Below are 23,025 nucleotides of genomic sequence, written 5' to 3' on the forward strand. Positions count from 1 at the left end.
ATAAACCTACTTATTTTTTCATCAGGAGTTTCAGCACTTTTCTCCAAAATCACAGCAAACACAGATACAGACACATAAACACACACACGCATACATACTATACATGTACACACACACACGAATGCACACAAATATACATACTGCCCATGTACACATACACAAACAGTATAAACAAACAAATAATATAAGGAAGAGAAGCAAGGTGTTCTCAAATCTCAGTGGTGCTATTTCTAGGAAACTAAGTGGATGGTATATTTTAAATTTAAGCAAAAGAAAAAGATATTTTATCAGTGTTGTAATGCATTGAGTTAAAATTAAGAAATTGGGTGCTTGAACTGTGTAGTAACTGTTAGCAGGCCACGTGGCCTGCAAGCCAGACTTTCTGTCTGCAGCCTACTTGTTATGCATTTAAGCGGGAGAATACTGTGATCTTATAGGTTGCTGCCTCCTAAGCTGAATCTATAAATAGGGGTGGAGCATGTGCTTTCCAGTTTCGGTTTTGCCTTTGCAATAAAGAGAGTTGTGTTTCACCTGCTGCCTCTTCAATGCCGCAACGAACAGCAAACATAACATTGACGATGAAGGTGGGATCTCATGCTGCCTTTGATCCGAAGAGCTGAGTCACTACAGGGGTTAGGCCTAGGAGTCTCTGGGTCGCAATGGCAGTTCCCCTCCCCCTCACTCTAGCCTGCCAGTATGGAAATGCTGGAGGAGAGTGCTTCCAAGGATCCACCCTGGAAGTCCCACAGAAACTTACGCAACACGAGGCATTGAAGGGCCCACGAAAAACTTACCATAGCGAAAATAGGAAAAGTCTCTGAACTTGACATCGCTCATCCATAGAGGTAGAGCTCCTACATCGCAAGAGTTGAAAACTACCTGCAGGTTAATCAAATTCGAGATGACGGTTTGAAGGCCGTGACGCTGTTGTGTGTGGGTGGCCAGGCGACTTTTGATATCGCCGAGAACTTGGTTGCACCAGCACCACATGAGTCCATTGTGTACTCAGAACTTAAGAAGATGCTCAAAGAACACTTTGAGCCCAAGCTATCGGTCATTGCCTGGCGGCACGCCTTCAAACACCAAGACCAACACCTCGGCGAGTCTGCTGCCAACTTCATAGCTGCTCTTCGTCAAGTGGCCCGACTTTGCAAATTCAAAGACCTCGAAGAAAGACTGAGGGACCGTTGACTAAGGAGTTGAAAGCTGCAACAAAAGATCGTTTCAAGATGCCTTGTGGGAGATCACAGCTGAAGAAGCAGCTGGCAGAGCTGTCAAGGCCTTATGGCTATCCAAGAACACTCCTTGCATAGAGGCCGTCCACCAGGAGAACACCGAAAGAGTTGAAGACTCCGAATCGGACCATAAAGTCGATCGGTTACAGCAACCACCCAAAAGAAGGCCTCAACGACCAATGGACAAGACAGTTCCCTTTCCTCAATGTGTTGGGTGCGGAGGCTGACACAAATGGGCGGAATGCTGGTTCCGCAGAGCAACCTGCCAGGTGTGTGGCAAGCAAGGCCACATCTTCTGTTTACAGAAGAGAACACCCATCAGAAGAGTTGCCTCAGAAAGGTACCGGGGTGCCCGGGCAAAACAAGGTGGGTTATTGCGCTAGTAGAAGGAGTGTGTTTAGGACAGGTGCCCATTGCCCACTCAAGGAAAAGTTGCGTCTCAAAGTCAAGTTGCAAGGGGTTCCGTCTGACATGGAGTTAGACATGGGATCAGCCTTATCAATAATTTCCGAAAGGACTCTCCAGCAAATTTGTAGTCAAAACAGCAAGTGAGTTAAGCTCAGGCCGTCGAACCTCATTCTAACCGATTTCCAAAACTCCTGTGTAAAAGTCAAAGGGGAGGCCACACTCGGGGTGCAGTTCAGAACTCTGAGGGTCCCCCAGAAGTTGTAATAGTTGAAGGCAACCACACTAGCCTCATTGGACTTGATTGGTTTGATGTGTTGGGAATTCAAGTGACTGGGTTAAATAGTTTGCAAACTTCGAGCCTCTCGGCAGTTTGTAAAGAGTTTGCTGATGTTTTCAGCCCTAAGTTAGGGGAGTACAAGGGTCCCCCAATTGCCCTCCATCTTGATCCTACAATAGCACCAATAAGGATAAAGCCTTGTCAGGTGCTTTTTGCCCTGAAGCAGAGAATCAATGCAGAGCTGGACAAGCTGTTGCAGCAAGGCATTTTGGAGCTGGTAGATAACAGTTCATGGGAAACTCCCACAGTTACGCCACTTAAGGCCAACAGGGAAGTTCGCATTTGTGCTGACTATAAATGCACACTAAATAAAGCTATACAGCAGCACTCCTATCTGGTGCCTGTAGTCAGCCACATTTTGGCATCCCTACAGGGAGGTCTATTTAACTTATATGCAGAGCACATCATGAGAAAGGCAGGGCTAGATGAAACAAAAGTTGGAATTAAGATTGCCGGGAGAAATATCAACAACCTAAGATATGCAGATGATACTACTCTAATGGCAGAAAGTGAAGAGGAACTAAAGAGCCTCTTGATGTGGGTGAAGAAGGAGAGTGCAAAAGTTGGCTTGAAACTCAACATTAAGAAAACCAAAATCATGGCATCCGGCCCTCTCAATTCCTGGCAAATAGATGGGGAAGAAATGGAGGTAGTGACAGATTTTATTTTTCTGGGCTCAAAGATCACCTCAGATGGGGACTGCAGCCAAGAAATTAAAAGACGCTTGCTCCTGGGGAGGAAAGCTATGGCAAATCTAGACAGCATACTAAAAAGCAGAGACATCACCCTGCCAACAAAAGTGCGTATAGTCCAGGCCATGGTTTTCCCAGTTGCAATGTATGGCTGTGAAAGTTGGACCATAAGAAAGGCTGAGCGCAAAAGAATTGAGGCCTTTGAACTATGGTGCTGGAGAAGACTCCTGCGAGTCCCTTGGACTGCAAGGCGTTCAAACCGGTCAGTCCTAGAAGAGATCAATCCCGACTGCTCTTTAGAAGGCCAGATCCTGAAGTTGAAACTCAAATATTTTGGCCACCTAATGAGAAGGAAGGACTCACTGGAGAAGGGCCTAATGCTGGGAAAGATTGAGGGCAATAGAAGAAGGGGACGACAGAGAATGAGATGGCTGGATGGAGTCACTGAAGCAGTAGGTGTGAACTTAAATGGACTCCAGAAGATGGTAGAGGACAGGAAGACCTGGAGGAACATTGTTCATGGGGTTGCGATGGGTCGGAAATGACTTCGCAATTAACAACAACAACAACACAGGGAGGTCGCATTTTTGCCAAATTAGATTTGGCCCGGGTCTATCAGCAGCTGCCGGTGGACAACGCCACAGCTGAGGCCCAGACCATAGTAACCCACAGGGAAGCTTTCAAGGTGCAGTGATTATAGTTCAGGGTTAGTGTAGCCCCGGGCATTTTTCAGAGCGTAATGGAGCACATGCTCCGCAACATTCTGGGTGTGTGCCCGTATTTCAATGATGTCCCCATAGCAGGGGAATCAGTCAAAAACATCACTGACCATCTCAGGGCAGTCTTGCAGTGGTTCTGCGAAGCGGGGCTGAAACTCAAGCAGGAAAAATATAAAATTGGGGTTACTTCCACAGAATTCCTTGGGTTTCGTATAGATGCCAAAGGCATTCATCCTGCTGAATCCAAGCTTAAAGCAATTCAGCAGGCATCCAGTCCCAAGACAAAAGGAGAACTTCAGGCCTTTTTGGGACTCCTTAATTTTTATCACACCTTCCTTCCCCACAAGGCCAAAGTGGCAGAGCCGTTACAACGGCTCATGGACAAGAAGGCCCAATGGAAGTGGACGAGTGTCCACAAGCAGAGTTTTGCACCAGTTAAAGCACTGTTATCATCAAATGCAGTGTTAACTCATTTCAATGAACAGCTTCCAATCAGCATTGCTTGTGATGCATCTCCATACGGGATCGGAGCTGTGTTAAGCCATCTTCGGGCTGATGGAACACAAGTTCCCATAGCCTATTATTCTAGAACTCTCTTCAACAGAATGCAATTATGCACAGATTGATAGGGAGCCATTGGCCATAGTGGCAGGTATACCAAAGTTCCATGACTATTTGTATGACTGCATTTTGTGGTCTTCACAGATCACAAGCCTCTTCTGGGGTTGTTCACTATGAACAAACAAACACTCCAGATTATTTCTCCTAGGATGTTGAGGTGGTCAATATTCCTATCAGCTTACAATTATTGTCTGGTTCACAAACCGGGTAAAGAAATGGGCCACAGACGGCCTTAGTAGGTTGCCTCTACAGCTATTAGAACCAGCTCCAGCTCCAATTAACCATATCCTGGCTATCCAGGATTTGCCAGAGTCTCCCCTTAATGCAGGGGATGTAGCTACTGAAACAGCTTCAGACAACACGCTGAGCCGCATGTTGAACTGGGTGTTCACAGGATGGCTTGAAAAGTGTCCGGGCCCTAACTTTCAGAGTTTTTGGAAAAAGAAGAATGAGTTATCCACTCATAAGGGTTGTATTTTATGGGGCAGCCGGTTTGTAATCCTGACCTCACTGAGGGCTAGAATCCTTGATTCTCTGCATGAGGGACATCCAGGAATAGTCCGGATGAAGGCACTCTCATGCAGCTACTTTTGGTGGCCTGGGCTTGATAAAGATATCGAGGCCCAGGTCCACAGCTGCCTCATTTGCCAGCAGTCGAGGCCAGAAATGCCACATGCCCCAGTCCACAGATGGGAAACCACTCAAGCCCCATGGTCGAGGATTCATATTGATTTTGCAGACCCCTTTCAGGGGCAACTTTTCCTCATAGTTGTGGACAGCCACTCCAAGTGGTTAAAAGTTGCTCCAGTTTCCACTATGACTACTGCCAGGACCATCCAGGTTCTGCACAGCATCGTTGCAACACATGGGCTCCCAGATGTCATAGTCTCAGACAATGGGGCTCAATTTACTTCTGCAGAGTTTCAGTCCTTTCTAAGGGCGAATATGATTAGGCATGCCATTTCGGCTCCTTTTCACTCGGGCTCTAACAGCCAAGCAGAGCGTATGGTCAGAACGACCAAGGAAACCTTGAAGAAGATTGCAACTGGCAACTGGCACCATAGGTTGGCAGATTTCTTACTCTGCCAATGCACAACACCCTACACTTCTATGGGCAAAAGGCCAAATGAGTTAAGATGGGGGCGACGCTTGATCACGAAGCTGGACCGTTTACATCAGTGGTTCTCAACCTGTGGGTTGCGACCCCATTTGGGGTCGAACAACCATTTCACGGGGGTCGCCAAACAACGCAGTCCACCATTTTTTCCCCTTTTCCTTAGCTGTGCTACTCCATTATTGGCTTTTGAAAGTGCCACAGGTGGCACGCAAAGCCGTTCCTGCCTCCCTCCTCTTTGCGCATGCACAGCTTTTTTCTATATAAACTAAGGAAGCTTCGGTTTCAGAGTACGTGGCAGAAAGCGAGAGAGAACAAGCGGCAGAAAGCAAGAGAGGCCTCCTCCTCCACCACCACTTCTGTTTCTCCCACTTGGCTCAGCTGACGGAGGGAAGGTGGGGTGGTCGAAGAAGGACTAGCTGGATGCTAGAACCGTGCTTGCCGCTCAGAGACTGAGGCAGCAGCATCACCAGCTGCAGATGCCTTCCGGAGCTGCCTGAGGATGCCCCGGAGCTTTTTGGTAAAAAGGAGTAGCAGACCTATGCCCATCTCTTACCGGACGCATTGCTCCTGCTACCCGGCCGCTGGGTTGGAAGGAGGCGATCTGGTGTAGCTCTTGGTTCCTCCACCTTTTCCCGCCCCTCACTTCCCCAGCGCGGCTTCTGCCTTGGAATCTGCCAAAGCGGCACTTCTGCCTGTGCCCATGGTGCCGCATTTTGGGATGCCGGAGGGCCCCTCTTCGCTGGTGCCGCTGCACAGTCCAGCACGAGCAGTGAGCAAGGAACGTAGCCTCCACCTGGCCTCTCCCGTCTCAGCCAAGTCCTCCCCGGCACCCGAACCATTACTCTTGGGCCCTAGAGGAGACTTCAAGCTTTGGGCAGTCGCTGCTGCCGCCGCCATCACTTCTGGCCTGCCGCTTGCCCCTCAGCACAGCCATGGGCCAAGCCCAGGCACACCAAAGCGGTCTTAGGGCAGAAAGGCTAAGGCAACCCGCAAGTTGCACTTCGAGGACGAGGCAAGTACGTCGCCGGTGCGCCGACCAAGACCAAGCCTGTTCCAGAGGAGACTGCCAAGGGAGGGGGTGGCAGCAGTGGCAACAGTAGTAGCAGCAGCGAGCAGGATATGCCGAGTCCCGGGAGCAGTGGGGGCAGCAGCAGCGGAGAACGGAGGCTGCCAGAGCTGAGGAATTCACCTGTCCGCATTGCACCAAGCGCTTCTGACACCAGAGCACTCTGTGTAAGCACTTGCCGCTCCACCACGAGCCCCTGGACGGCTTATCCCAGGCTCGCCCGCTTCCCGAGGCCTGTCTGGAAGAGGCGGCGCCAGATAGCCACAGCCCGCTGACCTTGTCTGGGGAGTGCCACCTCTGCCCAGTGTGCGGGGAGATCATCCCCAGTAAGAGCGGTCAGGAGCGTCACCTGCACGTGCTCCATGCCGCCCAGGCCTTCCCCTGCAAATACTGCCCGATAACATTTTACAGCTTGCCAAGCCTCACCCACCATATCAACAAATCCCACCCCTCGGAGAACCAGCAGGTCATCTTGCTCCAGGTCCCTGTGCAGGTGTGAGAGGGCAGCCGGCGGTTCCGAGGCACGCGGATCCTCCGTGCTTCCGAGGCCCCGGATGTGCCACTGCTTGGGTCTCCGCCAGAGCCTCCTCCCTCCCCGGGGAATTGTGCGGAGCTGCTTGTGTGTCCTTGGCAGCGCCTCCCCCCTTCAATCTCTCTCTCCTTCCTTGCTTCCTTCCTTCCCCCTTCAATGTCCTTCCTTCTCCATCTCCTTCCTTTCCCCTTCAATCTCCTTACTTCTCCATCTCCTTCCTTTCCCCTTCAATCTTCCTTCCTTCTTTCCATCTCCATCCCTTCCCCTTCAATCTCTCTCTCCTTTCTTCCTTCCTTCCCCTTCAATCTCCTTCCTTCTCCATTTCCTTCCTTTCCCCTTCAATCTTCCTTTTCTTCCTTCCTTCCATCTCCATCCCTTCGCCTTCAATCTTTCTCTCCTTCCTTCCTTCCCCCTTCAATCTCCTTCCTTCTCCATCTCCTTCCTTTCCCCTTCAATCGCTGTCCTTCCTTCCTTCCTTCCCCCTTCAATCTCCTTCCTTCTCCATCTCCTTCCTTTTCCCCTTCAACCTTCCCTTCCTTCCATCTCCATCCCTTCCCCTTCAATCTCCTCTCCTTCTCCATCTCCTTCCTTTCCCCTTCAATCTTCCTTCCTTTCTTCCTTCCTTCCATCTCCATCTCCATCCCTTCCCCTTCATAAACTGCTTATAAACTGCTTTGATTCTTCCATTTATTGTTTAAAGTGGTTTAATACTTCCATTTATTTCCTTTTATTCCCTTAAAACTAGTTTGAATCTTCCATTTGTTGCCATTTATTCTCTTAAAACTGATTTAATTGTTTTGTTTATTTCTGATCCACGAAACCTATAACCTCCATGCCATTTCTCACTCTTCTTATTCCTTTCTGCTTTGCTTTTTATTCCCTCGCTTTCATATACTTTCTTTCATCTTCAGTGAAAGAAAATCCCTCCAGGTCCCCACTATAATCTATGGTTCAAATGAAAGCAGCCCGTTCTTATTTATTATTTACTAACTTTCTGTAAATTTTGGTCCCACATTTAAAGGCAGGGTAAACATGCATTAAAATACATGCAGCGGCAGCACAGCATTAATGGTGGCCGGGGCTGTCTTTCTTGCCACGCCCACTCAGTGGCCACACCCACTTGGGGGCCACACCCACTTGACCACACCCATTCGGTCATGCCCCTGGCACCCGGCGATGTATAAGTGGTTGGGGGTCACCACAACATGGGAAATTGTATTATGGGGTCGCGGCATTAGAAAGGTTGAGAACCACTGGTTTACATCCAGACAGGGTTGCTTCACAAGTGCAGCAGCCTAAGGCACCAAGGCACTTGCAAAAGGGTGACCCAGTGTGGGCATGGAACTACGGGCAAGGGGCACTGTGGGTGGTAGTTGTGGTTTACAAGGTGTCAGGGCCGTTCTCATACGAAGTGGCCCTGGAAGATGCTCGAGTGCTTCGAAGGCGCCGAGGTGGCGCAGCAGTTAGGGTGCAGTACTGCAGGCCACTTTAGCTGACTGTGTTCAGCAGGTCAGCGGTTCAAATCTCACCGGCTCAAGGTGGACTCAGCCTTCCATCCTTCTGGGGTAGGTAAAATGAGGACCCAGATTGTTGGGGGCAATGTAAATATATATATATATACATTGCTTACTGGTGTACACCGCTTAGAGAGTGCTTGCACTTAAAGCGGTATATAAGTCTCATAAATAAATAAATAAATAAGGCACATTGACCAGCTGCGACGGAGGCTGCCAAACCATCCTTCTGCTCATGACTCTGCTCAGGGGGAGGAGGAACATGATTGTGATCATGAATTTGGGTGTCCCAGCAGAAACGAGACCTTGTGATTGCCAAACGGGGTTTTTGCAAACAAGGCTGCTCCTAACTCAGGCACTGTATGCACAGGACATTGCCAACAATTGGCTCCTCAAAAGGCTTTTCACGCTGATCCGGTGGGTTCTACCTCACCGAGGAACACTGGCTCAGGCCTACCAGAACAGGCCAGCCACAGAGAAATAGACACAGACTTGGGTCTACCGAAACAGACCAGCCTTCAAGAATTGGCTCTACCCATGTCGGATGGGTCACAAAGCCCCAGTCTGCCGAGCCTGGCAGGCGAGCTTGCAGATTGGGAGCTAGCAGCAGCTCCGAGACATTTGAAGCAGGCAAAGGGCCGCCGAAATACTTAAAAGACTACATAAGATTTTTGTTGTTGCAAACTTGAATACTTATGTATTTTCCATTGCAAACTTAAAGGCTTATATATTGTCCTTGCAATCTTGAATGCTTATGTGTTTTCTTGAAAACTTAAATGCTTAAGTATTCTTGTTACTGGAATAGCGTAATGTCATGCTTATGTATATTATTATGCCTTGATTATCTGTGGTGTTACACAAACAAGCAAGGTTTGTAAGTGTAAATGATCCAGGGGGAAGGGGTGTAATGTATTGAGTTAAAATTAAGAAATTGGGTGCTTGAACTGTGTAGTAACAGTTAGCATGCCACATGGCCAGCAAGCCAGACTTTCTGTCTGCAGCCTACTTGTTAGGCAATTGAGTAGGAGAATACTGTGATCTTATTGGTTGCGCCTCCTATGCTGAATGTATAAATAGGGATGGAACATGTGCTTTCCAGTTTCGGTTTTGCCTTTGCAATAAAGAGAGTTTTGTTTCACCTGCTGCCTCTTCAATGCCGCAACAAACAGCAAACATAACAAGTGTATTCAATGATTATTTATCCCATCTACCTACCTCCTCCAGGAGAAATATCTCGTTCAAAAATGCATAACTTATATCCAAAATGATCTTCTAATGTTTTAGGTAGTATCTCCAGAGCAAATTTTCTCTCTTCACCACATATTGGTGTACAGTCTTTCAGGTAAGACACAAAAGCATCATACAGTTTTCCATCTATAAATAATTAATACACAGAGTCAATGTACTTCTCTGACATAATCACTCATAGGAATAACATTCAGGCAGGGTCTCCTATTCCCTTGTACAATTGGCTAAACAGCATTTATTTATTCTGTATTTACTGTATATGCTGGGGTATAAAGCGACTTCCGCAAGCTTTAAAATCGGCGCCAAAGACGGGGGTCGTCTTATATGCCGAGTCGTCTTATATGCCAGAAATACTGGTAGTTTCTGGCATATAAGACGACGTTCTAGGAATGCGGCTCGGCGACAGACGGGGGTCGTCTTATACGCCGGGTCGCCTTGTACGCCGGCATTTACGGTATTTTATTTATCAAACAATCAAATAAAGATTGTTTACTCCGTATTAAATGGTGAGCTAAAGGAAGGCAGAAACAAAGTGAACAGAATCAATAATTTCTAATTTTGGAGACTTGTAAAACAATTATGTATCTGTGTTACTTCAAAAAAACAACTCTATATCCTTAATTTCTATCTTCTTTCAGAACAGAGAAAGACTGTAATAATGAAAAGTGAAGAAGTTACAATTTCTTCTTTCTTCCCCTTTGATATTTATGGATTTCAATCAACACTATTTTTTATTAAGTCAAACCAATCATTTTACCTCCCAGTGTTTCATCTTTTCCCGTTATATCTCTGAACAATAAAATAAGCTCAATCTTGAATATTACACAGAGAATCACCATCATTACAGCAATAAAGGAAAATATTATGGCCATTATCATTCCAGCAGTAAAAGCATGAACTGGTAAATCTGGATTACATTCTAGGAAGAAAAAAAGAAGATAATAAATTATTGCTCAGGGAGGCAAGCTTCTCTAATAATCACAAGAAGTTAAAATATTTTCTAGCCAAATGCCTGTCTAGTATGCTTTGGGACAGAAATATAGGTAATAATATTTTGTACTTCTATCTTAAAATAGAAAAAAAAGGAAAAATATTCTTACAGCCTAAAATAGAAAAATATTCTTACAGCCTATAAAGTTATGAAATAATTTATCTATTATTAAGTAACCTTAACATAACTTACAAATTCAGAACTAGAAAATCCATCTGCTTTCACTCACTTAAGGTCACTATTTGGCATTAAAGAAGCAACTAAATGTTGTCAAATTCAAACAGAGGTGCAGAGCACTTTTAGGGGATACTTAGAAGGCTTTATCCATTCTCAATTATCCTTTATACAATGAAGTATCAAGCCAATTTTTTGCCAGCTGGAGTTCAAATTGTCTATAAGTCTATCAGCCTTTCCAGGGAGACCAAACAGAAAACATGACAGATGAGTCAAATTAATTGTAAGGCTATATTAACAAAATCTTGCAAGTGAGAAAGTAGAAATCTTCGACCATCTCCTTTACAGCCTGAGAAGCTAGGGAAGGTCGCTTCTGAGCATCTTTCTCTACCCACTCTCCATTATGCCCTCTCTTATCTGACCAGTCCCTCAGCAACATTTCTTCACCCTGTCTCTCAAGATCTCCTTCTCACAGACCACTTCCCAGCCTCATTTATGTAAAACAATCCTTAAAAACAGAACCAGAAAGGAGGATTATTCATAGTATATTATTATACATTATGCAGTTTTATCTTTTAATATTGTAAGCTACTCAGAGTACCGTTTGGCAAGAAGGGCAGCTAATAAATTTTACAAATAAATAAATGAATTATAGGGACATTGGCAGATAACTGGAGGCAAACAAGTACACTCATTCTAGATAGTATAGAATAAAAATCAATTTTAGGCAATTTTGAATTTTATATATAAGTACAAGAATGCTAGTCCCAAATTAGAAACCAGCTAATTTTTTTGTCTGCTAAGAAAGATATTCACAGAAAGACCTTTTTTATTATTTCCAAGAATTATCAACAAATATGTTTATACCTTCTTTTCTAGCCTGTATTGCCCACCTGAAAAACTTTGATAATTAAGGTTGAGTTTATCGATATTGCTGATGAATAACTGATTTACAAACAGCAAATTATAATCTCTTATTGTTATTTTATATAAATATGTCAACTTGATAAAGTAGATGAATATAAAATATTTTGAATTATGTAGTGTTTACATCCAAAGTTGGCCTGAGAATGCCATTAGTTTTTAAAAAAGAAATACTTAAAAATATAAACAATTAACCAAAGATGCTGGTCTTTTTAGGTGCCAAGGAAAATCATATTATTTTGTACAATAATATGGATGTCTTTCCCATTTTTTAAGAAATCTGAATGCTCAACTTATTAAAATAATTCATAAATGACAATTCCAAAATATTATGGCCATTTTAAAATATATATATTTTATTTCATTAGGAGATGGGTCTGAGTGTATGAGACTATTATCTAGAGATACCATAAGTGTTTGATATTAATGGGCATTAACTTGCTGTCTCTGAAACAATTACATCTACAAAAACTCAAATTTAGATTAAAATAGAATTCAACTAGTAATTAGCCTTGCATAATTTTCAAGTTCTATTATCAGCTACATCCAAAATTATCTGTCCACTTTCTAAGAATTCTTTTTAGGCTTTACAGTTTATTTTTCCCCATATGAGTTTAAACTTAGTACCACTTCTGGGTCATATGTAGACACCTGTATTACATAAATTAATTTTTATACTAGATTAAATTGTACAATACCTTTTTGCAATATAAATGTTTGCTGTTCAAAACCATTTTCAGAAAAGATGCATTTGTATGAACAATTGATGTTCTCTTCTTTCACACGTTTAAACCAAAGTTGTCTCATAACATATTTTTTCCCATTTTCATTACTGTTAAGAAAGGGGAAATTATACAATAACAATCCTATTAGCATTTACTCTGGAGAAAACCTCAAAGAATTCAAGGGATTGTACTTTTAAATAAACTGAAGAAGAGAGCTTATTGAATGCAATTAATTGATTTGGTCTTCAGTCATAAAAGATAGTCTGACTCCTGCTCCCTTTTTCAGGCATTTGATGTATCTAGAAGGATTTTGGAAGTTTCCAATTATGTAAAGGGCAGTTCTTATTTCCCTTGCAACCTCTTTGCCGTGGCACATTTTGGACAACTGGCTATATAACTTTCTATGTCCTTTTTCATGGACGTTTAATTAAATGTAAAGTTTTTACAAATCCAAAATGCCCTGCTGATTTTGTGTCATGGCAAAGGTGCATGAAAATGACTCTTTGAGTTGTTGGTATATATAACTTTTCCCCTACCCAAGGCAACCCGTCTCTCATTGTGCACACATTTTTGTTTTTCTGGAACCATTCATCTGTTTCCAAACTTTTTCTGAATTCAATTCCAATTTGGCTGTCCAGTTGTGGTTTTAATTTGGCTTGGGTTCTTGTGGTTGCTGGTGCTGCCAGTTGTGACTCTGCCATCATTGGTCTAGAGCAGTGGTTCTCAACCTGTGGGTCGGGACCCCATTTGGGGTCGAACGACCATTTCACGGGGGTCACCAAACAAGGCCGTCCGCCATTTTTCCCTCTTTTCTTTGGCCACGCCCCTGGCACCCGGTGATGTATAAGTGGTTGGGGGTCACCACAACATGGGGAACTGTATTATGGGGTCACGGCATTAGAAAGGTTGAGAACCACTGGTCTAGAGTCTGTGGTTCGTGCGCTGTTATATTGGGGCATGCGAGATAGTGCATCTGCCAGGAAGTTCTTTCTTCCTGGTAAATGTTTGAGCTTAAATTGGAACTGGTGAAAATGCTGGGACCAGCGGGCTTGTTTGGGATTGAGTTTCCTGGACAGTTTTCAGGGCTTCCAAATTTTTGTGATCAGTCCACACCTGGAAGGGGATTTTGTTGCCTTCCAGGAACTGTCGCCACGTGAGTAATGCCCAACGTATCCCATAAGCCTCCTTCTCCCATACGGGCCAGCGCTGTTCTGTTTCCGTGAGTTTCTTGGATGTATATGCACAGGGTTGCAATACCCCTCATCATTTTCTTGTAATAGAACAGCCCCCACTGCCACATCACTTGCATCTGCCTGTATTATGAAGGGCTTGTCCATGTCTGGGTGCCTTAGTACTGGTTCGGCAGAAAAAAGTCTCTTTAGTCTCTCAAATGCTGCTTGGCACTCCATTGTCCATGTTAGTGGCTGGCTAGGTTTTACTGAGGATGCTCCCTTCGTTTTTAGTAAGTTAGTGAGGGGCAAGGCTATCTGGGCAAATGAGGGGATGAATTGGCGGTAAAAGTTTGCAAAGCCCAGGAAACTTTGTAGTTGCTTTCTTGTGCAGGGTGGTGCCCAATCTAATACTGCTTGACCTTCTCTGGGTCCATTTCAATGCCCTGGGGGGATATGCGATAACCTAGGTAGTCTATCCTTTCCTGTTGGAATTCGCATTTTGAGAGTTTGGCATATAGGTGGGTGGCTCGCAGCTTCTTTAAAACCGCTCTGACAAGGTTGACATGTTCCTCTTTTGTTTCGGTGAAGATAAGAATGTCATCCAAGTAAACAAGGACCCCCTTAAACAGGTGCTCCCTTAGAACGTCATTGATTAATTGCATAAAGACTGCAGGGCCCCCTTGTAATCCAAATGGCAAGACGTTGAATTGATAGCACCCCATGGGGCAGTTAAATGCAGTCTTCCATTCGTCCCCTTCCTTAATTCTCACGCGATAGTAAGCTTCCCTTAGGTCTAGTTTAGAAAATTTTTTCCCTTTCTATAGGTGTGACAGCATGTCTTTCATGAGGGGTAGAGGGTATAGGTTGCTTTCACTGATTGTATTCAGGGCCCTATAATCCATGCATAAACGTAAAGAGCCATCCTTCTTCTCTCTAAAAAGGACCGGGGCAGCCACTTTAGGCTTGGCTGGCTCAATGAAACCTCTCTCTAGGTTTTTTTTTAATGAATCTTTCCATTTCCTCCTTCTCCTTTGGGCTCATGGAGTATAATCTGGGCTTCGGGAGTTTTGCCCCAGGCTTGAATTCAATGGTACAGTCTGTGGGTCGGTGGGGGGGAAGCTCATTCGCCCTCTCCTCACTGAAGACTTCAGCAAGGTCCCTATATTCCTCTGGTATTTCTGTTAATCTTTTTTCCTCTCCTATGGATGCTTTTTCTATTCTTGATTCTGGTAGCCTCCCTTGGGGTTTTAAGTCCATAGGGTCCCCCTTCGGGAATTTGATTTCTGTCGTCCTCCAATTTACCCAGGGGTTCCATTTTTTCAACCATTCCATCCCTAGAATCATTGGGCATTCCATGCCTGGGGTCACCACAAACGTTATGTCCTCTTCATGTTTGCCCAGGGAGAGGTGTATTGGTAGAGTGGCTAGGGTAGCTGGCACCCCCCCTGCTATGGATCCATCTAACTGGCCAAATGAGATTGGTTGTTCCAGTCTCCTGGATGGGATGCCCAGATTCCCCACTAGTGTTGGGCTAATGAGGCAGCGGGTGCAGCCAGAGTCTATTAAGGCTTCGGGGCATGGGGGGGATTAATATAGTCACTGTCTTGGGAGCTGTCATTGAGGCATCCCCTGTGGTGTAGGCTGGAGTTCTTTCCCCTTGGTGAGCAGTGGGGGGTTCCGCAATTTCCATCATTCTCATGGCAGTTTCTTTTGGCTTAGCTGAAGACTTTCCGATATTTGTTGATTGGAGATCTGTCTGGGTTGTGCTGGGGGGCTTTGGAGCGACATTCTACAGATCGATGCCCTTCTCTTCCGCACTTGAAACACCCCATTTGCTTCTTGGCTGTAGCCGATGATTTCACCGGTTCGTGTGTCAGCTCAGGCGGGGGGCGGCTCCATTGTTTTCCTCGGCGGTGTCTCTTCAATATGTCGATCTCTGCTTCCTCTGCCAAGATGTACCATTCCTCAAGTTGGTGTGGGTCCCCTTGGGGCAGGCAAGCGTCATATAGATCATAATTTAGTCCGTCTTTGAAATGGCTAAGGAGGATGTCTTCTGGCCAATTCAGTTTGCTGGCAATGGCCCGGAATTCTTGTGTATATTCAGCCACCGGGCGTTTGCCTTGCCTCATCGTTTTTATCCTTTCACGGGCTTTGCGATCAGCCAGGGGGTCTTCAAATCATCTTCTCAAAGAGGACATGAAATGGTTGAAGTTACTGAGTTCTGGGGCATTGGAGTCATGCAAGTTCATCACCCAATTTGCAGCCGGTCCATCCAGGGCAGATTGCACGATCCGGATGCGGGCTTTGTCGCTGGGAATGTCCTGCCCATATTCCTCCATGTAGCTGAGGACTTGGGTTAGGAAAAACTCCAAGTGTGTTGGCTCCCCTTTGAATTTCACCTCCAATGGTGGACGTCTTGGGATGGATCGGTGCCTCCGTTGTTGGTGGTAGTGTCTTCCGTCCAGATTGCCATCTGTGGTCCGGTAGGGGGTGGGGACTGCTGGATCAGTAGATGTCCCCGGGGTTGCAGGTTCCACGTCCCCCTCGGTGTCTCTCCCTTTGCGGCTCCAGGAGCTGGGGGAGCCGTAGGGCTCAGGATCCTCCTCTCTTAGGGAGCTGAGAGTTCTCTTCATCAGGTCAATAGCTTTCTCTAGGATCCAGTCTGAGTACGGTGCCCAGCTTCCTCCCTCTTCACTTGTGTGCAGGGATTTCTCCATCTCCTGCTTCCATTCTGGTTGCTTGGTCCCCCGTCTCAGGGTCACCTTTCTTGATTCCTTTCCCCACTCACTTTTCTTTCCAACGCCCATTGACCAGCGAGGCTTGTGGTCCCGTGTCTCCACCACTTCTTCTCCTGAGGAATCTGACCTCTCGGATTCCAACATCTGGCAAGGTTCCAATTTGGTCAGCGGCTCTCTTTCCAGGGAGTTTTCCCCCTTTCTTGCTCCATTGTCTGACATGGTAATTTTTTGCAAAATCCCCCGGCAAGGGTCTCCCTTCCAGGTGGATTAATTTCGCAAGTCCTGTCTAATGTAAAGACCCACCCCACTTTGCATCTTAAGAAGACAGAACTCTTGGAACAATTCTTCCAACAGGAATCCTTTATTAAGAGAAAATGGTTGCAGGCGTTCTAGACAGGACTTGGGGTTCAAGCTCTCCCATTCGAGGTTTTAAGGGGTTCCCCAGTAGTCCCACCCAATCACCCCCCTCTTCCAGTGACAGTTTCAGGCATCACAATCCCACCCCTTTTTTCCTTTCTTCCGGCTGGATGGAGACTTCAGATAAACTACATGAAAGGTAAATAGCCTCCTTTGTTATGATAAGGCCTTTTGGTGCTAACCACATTCAAACCCTTTGAAGTTGTACCAAAGGAAGTGAGGGCCATAAAGCCCCTTTGTTCACCCCCCTCTCTTTCTTTATGACAGAATCCAGAGAGGGCAGAAATGGGGTTTTCTATAATTGATAACTGGAGATGAAGTATAATTGGATTCTGACAGTTGTCTCATAACATATTTTTTCCCATTTTCATTACTGTTAAGAAAGGGGAAATTATACAATAACAATCCTATTAGCATTTACTCTGGAGAAAACCTCAAAGAATTCAAGGGATTTTACTTTTAAATAAACTGAAGAAGAGAGCTTATTGAATGCAATTAATTGATTTAGTCTTCAGTCATAAAAGGTAGTCTGACTCCTGCTCTCTTTTTCAGGCATTTGATGTATCTAGAAGGATTTCGGAAGTTTCCAATTATGTGAAGGGCAGTTCTTCTGTTGACCAGTTTGTTAATATTGGAAATATATACCTTAAATTATTTTCTTTATACAGGAACTTTCTCTTGGAAAGCTGTACTACTGACAATTTAAAGTTCCATATCTATTTACTACTTAAACTTCTCATTACTTAAAGTTCTAACACCCATAGTATGAATTCCAAAGATTGCAATTCTAATATATGTGCAAAGTATTTGAAGAAAGTTGTCAGGGAATTGAAGCATAGAAAGATTAGTTTAAATAACTATATTATTCCCATCTATTAAAAATGGCTGGTTTATATTTTATGAATGAATATAAAAGGGAACAATTTCATCTGTCCATAAAGTCCCATTCCTATGTTATGGAATTTTCATTTGGCAAAAATGAGGAAAGAGTTGTAACTTCCTCTCCAAAGAATAGGACTATTAATTATTTTTGTATAGTGCAAAATACGCCATTTGATTATATTGGATCTCAGTCATAGTAGATCACATTGCAAGACTTACCAAAGAAAATTAAAATACAAGTAGTACTCAACTTACCACAGTTCATGTAGTGACCATTAGAAGTAATAATGGCACTGAAAAAGTCAGAGTCATGTGATCACCTTCTGCAAACTTCTGACAAGCAAAGTCAATGGGGAAACCAGATTCACTTAACAATCATGTTTCTAACTTAACAACTGCGGTGATTCACTTAACAATTGTGGCAAGAAAGGTCGCAAAATGGGGCAACACTCACTTGACAAATGTCTCACCAACAAAAATTTTGGGCTCAATTGTGGTCATAAGTCAAGGAACTGCATGCATATCTAATTATCAAACAAGTGTAACAACATATTGTAGGTACATAATGTTTGGTTATAAATAGTACTTACTATTTGCATTCCTCCTTTTGACACAGGGAATTATTATTCTGACATTTTTCTATAATATCATCATGCACGATCCAATAAAGGTCATACTGGACTTCAACAAAGTTCGAATAACCTAAAAACGCTGTGCAATTTAGGATTTCCTCTTTACCTAACAGAAATATTTGTTTAAAATTAATAATTTTAATGAAAGAAATATTCTCTCTTTTAATCCTCTTCAGAATTAAATTTGAAATCATTAACAGCCTTGCTTCAATACATATTTCCTACCTGCTAGAATTCCTGACTTGCTGATATATTTTAATAAAATTTAACAACTACAAATAACAACAAATAAGAAATTGGAAATTTGAAAAAATGTTCACTTCACCGGCACTTCAAACTGAAAATATTAGAATTCTATTTCTATAATCATTAGTTATGAAATACATTTATCTATGTATCATAGGACTTGCCAACAATGTTTTGATACCACTGTTTCTTCTATTTGACTCTTTTATTCTAAAAGAGGGAAGGTACTGAAGGGTATTGAGGTACATTAAGTTTTATAAAATTTCAGAAAAATATTTTCTCATAGTACAACTACAATACAGTAGCTAAAAATTGTTGTATACCACTATCCTGCACATTACACCTTAAACATGAATATGGTAAAAAAAAAAATAGTTTACATGCTATGAACAACAGAACTATAAAACTGCTAGAAAGCTAAAGCTCCTGGATGACCTGAAATCTCAGAAACCAGCTGCTTTAAAAATTGACAGTAGATACAGGCATGTTCTTTGACAAGAAAAATAACTAATTATTTAAATTAAAGTACCATTAATTATTTCTCTTTACAATTTTTTCAAAGGCATTCCAACCAGTTGTTTCTAAATGCTCTGTTCTTACTCTACTCTTTTAGAAGCAGTGTGGAGTCTGAGGAATAAATTCTGGATTTAAATATAAACCAAGAAATATCATTACTTGGTTTATATTTAGTAATATAATATAGTAATATTATTCTAGCCCAGAGGTCCCCAACCTTTTGGGCACCAGGGACCAGTTATGTGGAGAGAGATTTTTCTGCAGACTGGAGGGGGTGTGGTTTTGTGTGCTGCCTGCGGGCGGGGCTTTGCTTGTTTGTGCGAACCAGTTGCTGGCATGCCGTGGCCTGGTACCAGTCCACGGACCAGGGGTTGGGGACTCCTGTTCTAGCCCAAGTACAGAAAAATCTATGATATTTTAAAGACAATATATACAGCCAGCTTTTGAAAAGGCCCACTTGTTGATAATATAGTCAAATATCATCACAAATTAATAATAAAGAGAAGTACCTATTTCAGTTTTGAAAACATTATAAGCAGATCCAATTAGCTTTGGGACATTTTCTTCAATACCTTAAGAAGAGAAAAGAGTATTACTTAAACTAATTTTCCTAAAGGCCAGCATGATGATAAATGGTAACATTTTTTTCAGTTTTTAAGTGAATTGGCCAATTAATCAAAGATTATTTTTCATTTAAAAACATGATTTTGGACTGTCCAAAGCCAATAAAGGGAGTGATGTGAAATGGAAAAGCACAATGAGGTTTACATAGAATCCTTTTTAAACATTCTCTGATGTGCTCAGTGAAAAATATTATTTTGTGTATTTACCTCCAATATTAAGATAATGAAACATATCAAATATTTTAAGATTCCTAGCCATTCATTTGCTAACATAGGATGTCTCATTTCTTTACTTCAAGCTTCTTACCAATAATTACAAAATTCTTATATTGGTCCTTGAAGACAGTTTTTAAATTAATTGGATTTAAGATATACTACAGCACTACTATTTCAATATCCTCACATCTACTCCATACAAAAGGAAAGAAGACACAGGGAACTGCTCCCTTCTATATTTTTAGTTATGTGATAGCACAGAGGTCTCCAAACATCGCAACTTCAAGACTTGTAGACTTCAACTCTCAGAATTCCTCAGTCAGCCATGTTGGCTAGGGAATTCTAGGAGTTAAAGTTCATAACTCTCAAAATTGCCAAGTTTGGAGACCCTTGTGATAACACATTAGTTATATGGATTACCAGCTAAGCTGTCAAACCATTATTCTCCTTTTGCCTTGAAAACAATGATTGTCAGCTTGAGGGAAGCTGAGGCAAATACTCCAGTCAATATAAAGACAGTTTTCCACAAACCATGCTAAGGATCAGTATTCAAATGGGAGATCCCTTTTCTGAGATTTCATAACTGAGGCAGAAATAAATAAATCAATCAGCCACCAGAAAGTGATGATGTCATGATTTCATATTGATTCTGCCAAAGGCAACAATCATCTGTGAAAATGTTCTTCTGTCATTAGGAGGTATTCTCAGAATTATATATAGCTGATTTTTCCTTTCTAAGGAGAGGAGTATCCAGTACAGCAGAATGATTTTCAGTATGATGGTCATCTAATACCATATGCAAAATAGAAGTACGATACATTGCATATAATGTAAAAACCATGTTAGTGGCATGTATACATAGGATCAAGTAAGCTGATATCAGGGAGTCCTCAACTTATGTATGGTTGCTACTTAAGATCCACTTTGACCCAGTTCTAATGTTGTGACAATGCCCACCTATGTCACATGACTACATTTCAGCCACTTGGGAATAATTTAGGACAATTTGCAGTGTCCCATGGTCACATGACCATGATTTATGACAGTTTTTTTTCCAAAAACCAATATTTACTTCCATTTTTCAGCAGAAATGCCCTATAGTAAACACTGGGTTCACTTAACAACCACGGTGTTCATTTTACAACTACCACATTTGCTTAATGACCACTGCAAAGAAGGTTGTAACATTGGGACCAATCACGTGATGACCCATTTTATGACATTCACTTGACAGTAATGGGCAGACTCCATTATGGTCATAAGTCAAAGACTACCTGTATCAAGCAATAAGACTTATTTCGTTCAGTTATACAACCAACAAGCATGAAGGACTTGAAGTAGAGATAATTTCTGATAGAGAGCTGCTGGCATGAGATAAAAATGAAGGGTTGTACAGAGGACTTGTTAGAAGACCCTATGTGTGTGCACAGTCATCTATTGGGCTTCTGTTTTCTCCAGCACAGCTTTCATTACTAGCCAATACATATATAAGCATGGACAGCTTAAACAACGGTAATCCATAAACATAAGAGAATTGAAAGTCTTTCTCTGTGTTGTGTTTTCCTGAGTTCTCCATTACTTCATAATTTACTAAAATTCAAACATTCCACATTAGAGCAAGAACACCACTGACTATGGTACCAAGTCATTTAACAATTTTACACATCCTCACCTTTAACATTTAAATTGGTGGTACTTGTGCTGTTATATTTCTTTCCTGCATGAAGAATTGTTTTTACACATGTATATTTTCCACCATCCTTTTCTGTTAACTGATCAATCTGCCATTCTTCTTCACCTCTCTTATTAATACTCTCTATGCAGTCCTATTTCAATGAAGATGTTTACAAAACAGCTTATTATAAACATAAAATATACAGATTTTTAAAAGGGGATATATTGTAAGATAAAGCTCCCAATCCTATTGGAAAAAAATGTATCAATTGCCTTTTTTCTGATCACTTGGATAAACATGATTGCATTCAGCTTTCATTTGTTATATCCAAAAAGTTTATCTGGGAATAAACTCTATAGAATCCAAGGAGACTAATATGCATAGATTTAGATGATTAAACTAAATCCTCAGACTTAGTTGCTTCAAATAAATTCTTTGTGTTAAATCCACTTCAGGAAAATGCAAGACTTTTTGGAAAGAATGAATGCAATGCAGAAACAACCTGCTTATGTCAATATTCACTCTTTTTCAATGAAATATGTAGTTATTACTAGAATATATTACCAACAGAAGTTTATATTATAAATCAGTATTCATGAAATTAACAAATTAAACCATCTGTAAAATATTAATAAAATGCTCCCCTTATACAAAACTCTGTTCAAAAAACATGTAAAGAGGGATTGATTAAAAACAAATTATTTTTCAACAACAGATAAGTTGAATAGAAGTTGCTATCCAGATGTAGAAGACACTAGCAGTGAAGTTTAAAACTCTAATTAGCTTCAGTCTAGGATCCTTGATGTATTTATTTCCACCATGCATGGAAATAAGGATATGAACTTCAGCTACACTGAGAGGTTTTTGAATAAGTGTGTAACTCCTTGAATGAATACTGGTTGACAAAAGTCCTCACTTTATACACCAATTCTACAAGCACAGTGGAAATGTTTACATTTGGGAAGCTTCACTAGAATGAAAGGTTCATGAACTGCTATCCAAATAATGCAGCATTTAGTAGTGTCTAGAAGTTTCTATATATCTATCTCTATAGATGATTAGTAGTGTCTAGAAGTTTCTATATATCTATCTCTATAGGTTGAACACCATTATGCTGTACTCATAGAGACTGGGTTTTTATTGAAGCCACCAGGATCACTAAACAAAGAGTAGGACAATGTTCTCTGCAACTCAGATGATCATTTGTATTTTTATTGTTGCAGTGGATAAATGCAGTGATGACAATTTCCATTATGGTATATTATCCCCCTCTTCCTGACTCAATCTATAAACAAAAAATAGTTTTAAAAGTACCTTATACCACGTTATGTTGATAACATTTGTACTATCATTTGTATCACTGCATGTGAAAGAATAGCCTGTCCCAATTATTCCATCTCTTCCAGTAAGCAAATGCTCTTCAGTAAAACAATTGTTTTTATTTCTCTTGATGACATTTAAGGACCATTCCTTGCAGGATCTTTTCCAGGTTCCATTTCTGCATGGGAACAAGAAATGTGACATTTAAAGCAGAATAGTTGTTTCAAGGAGGAGATATATACCCAACTTCTTCTCATCATAAAAATAAACTTACAAAATCTATGT

At 42.2% G+C, this 23,025-nt stretch overlaps 1 protein-coding gene across 2 annotated transcripts in view; it reads right to left on the minus strand.

Annotated features, from left to right (window-relative positions):
- Positions 1-23,025, minus strand: part of IL18R1 (interleukin 18 receptor 1) — a 35,793-nt gene that overhangs the window by 775 nt on the left and 11,993 nt on the right. For both annotated transcript variants that reach the window (XM_039355810.1, XM_039355811.1), the window contains 7 exons: positions 22,735-22,918; positions 21,418-21,571; positions 19,416-19,478; positions 18,103-18,250; positions 12,277-12,410; positions 10,247-10,408; positions 9,457-9,615 (listed from right to left, as the gene is read on the minus strand). In XM_039355810.1, coding sequence (XP_039211744.1) covers positions 9,457-9,615; positions 10,247-10,408; positions 12,277-12,410; positions 18,103-18,250; positions 19,416-19,478; positions 21,418-21,571; positions 22,735-22,918 — 1,004 coding nt within the window. The remainder of the gene's footprint in view (positions 1-9,456; positions 9,616-10,246; positions 10,409-12,276; positions 12,411-18,102; positions 18,251-19,415; positions 19,479-21,417; positions 21,572-22,734; positions 22,919-23,025) is intronic.

The sequence above is a fragment of the Crotalus tigris genome, unplaced genomic scaffold, assembly GCF_016545835.1.
Source record: "Crotalus tigris isolate CLP2741 ecotype Arizona unplaced genomic scaffold, ASM1654583v1 scf7180000018759.1681925, whole genome shotgun sequence".
NCBI classification, from domain to species: domain Eukaryota; kingdom Metazoa; phylum Chordata; class Lepidosauria; order Squamata; family Viperidae; genus Crotalus; species Crotalus tigris.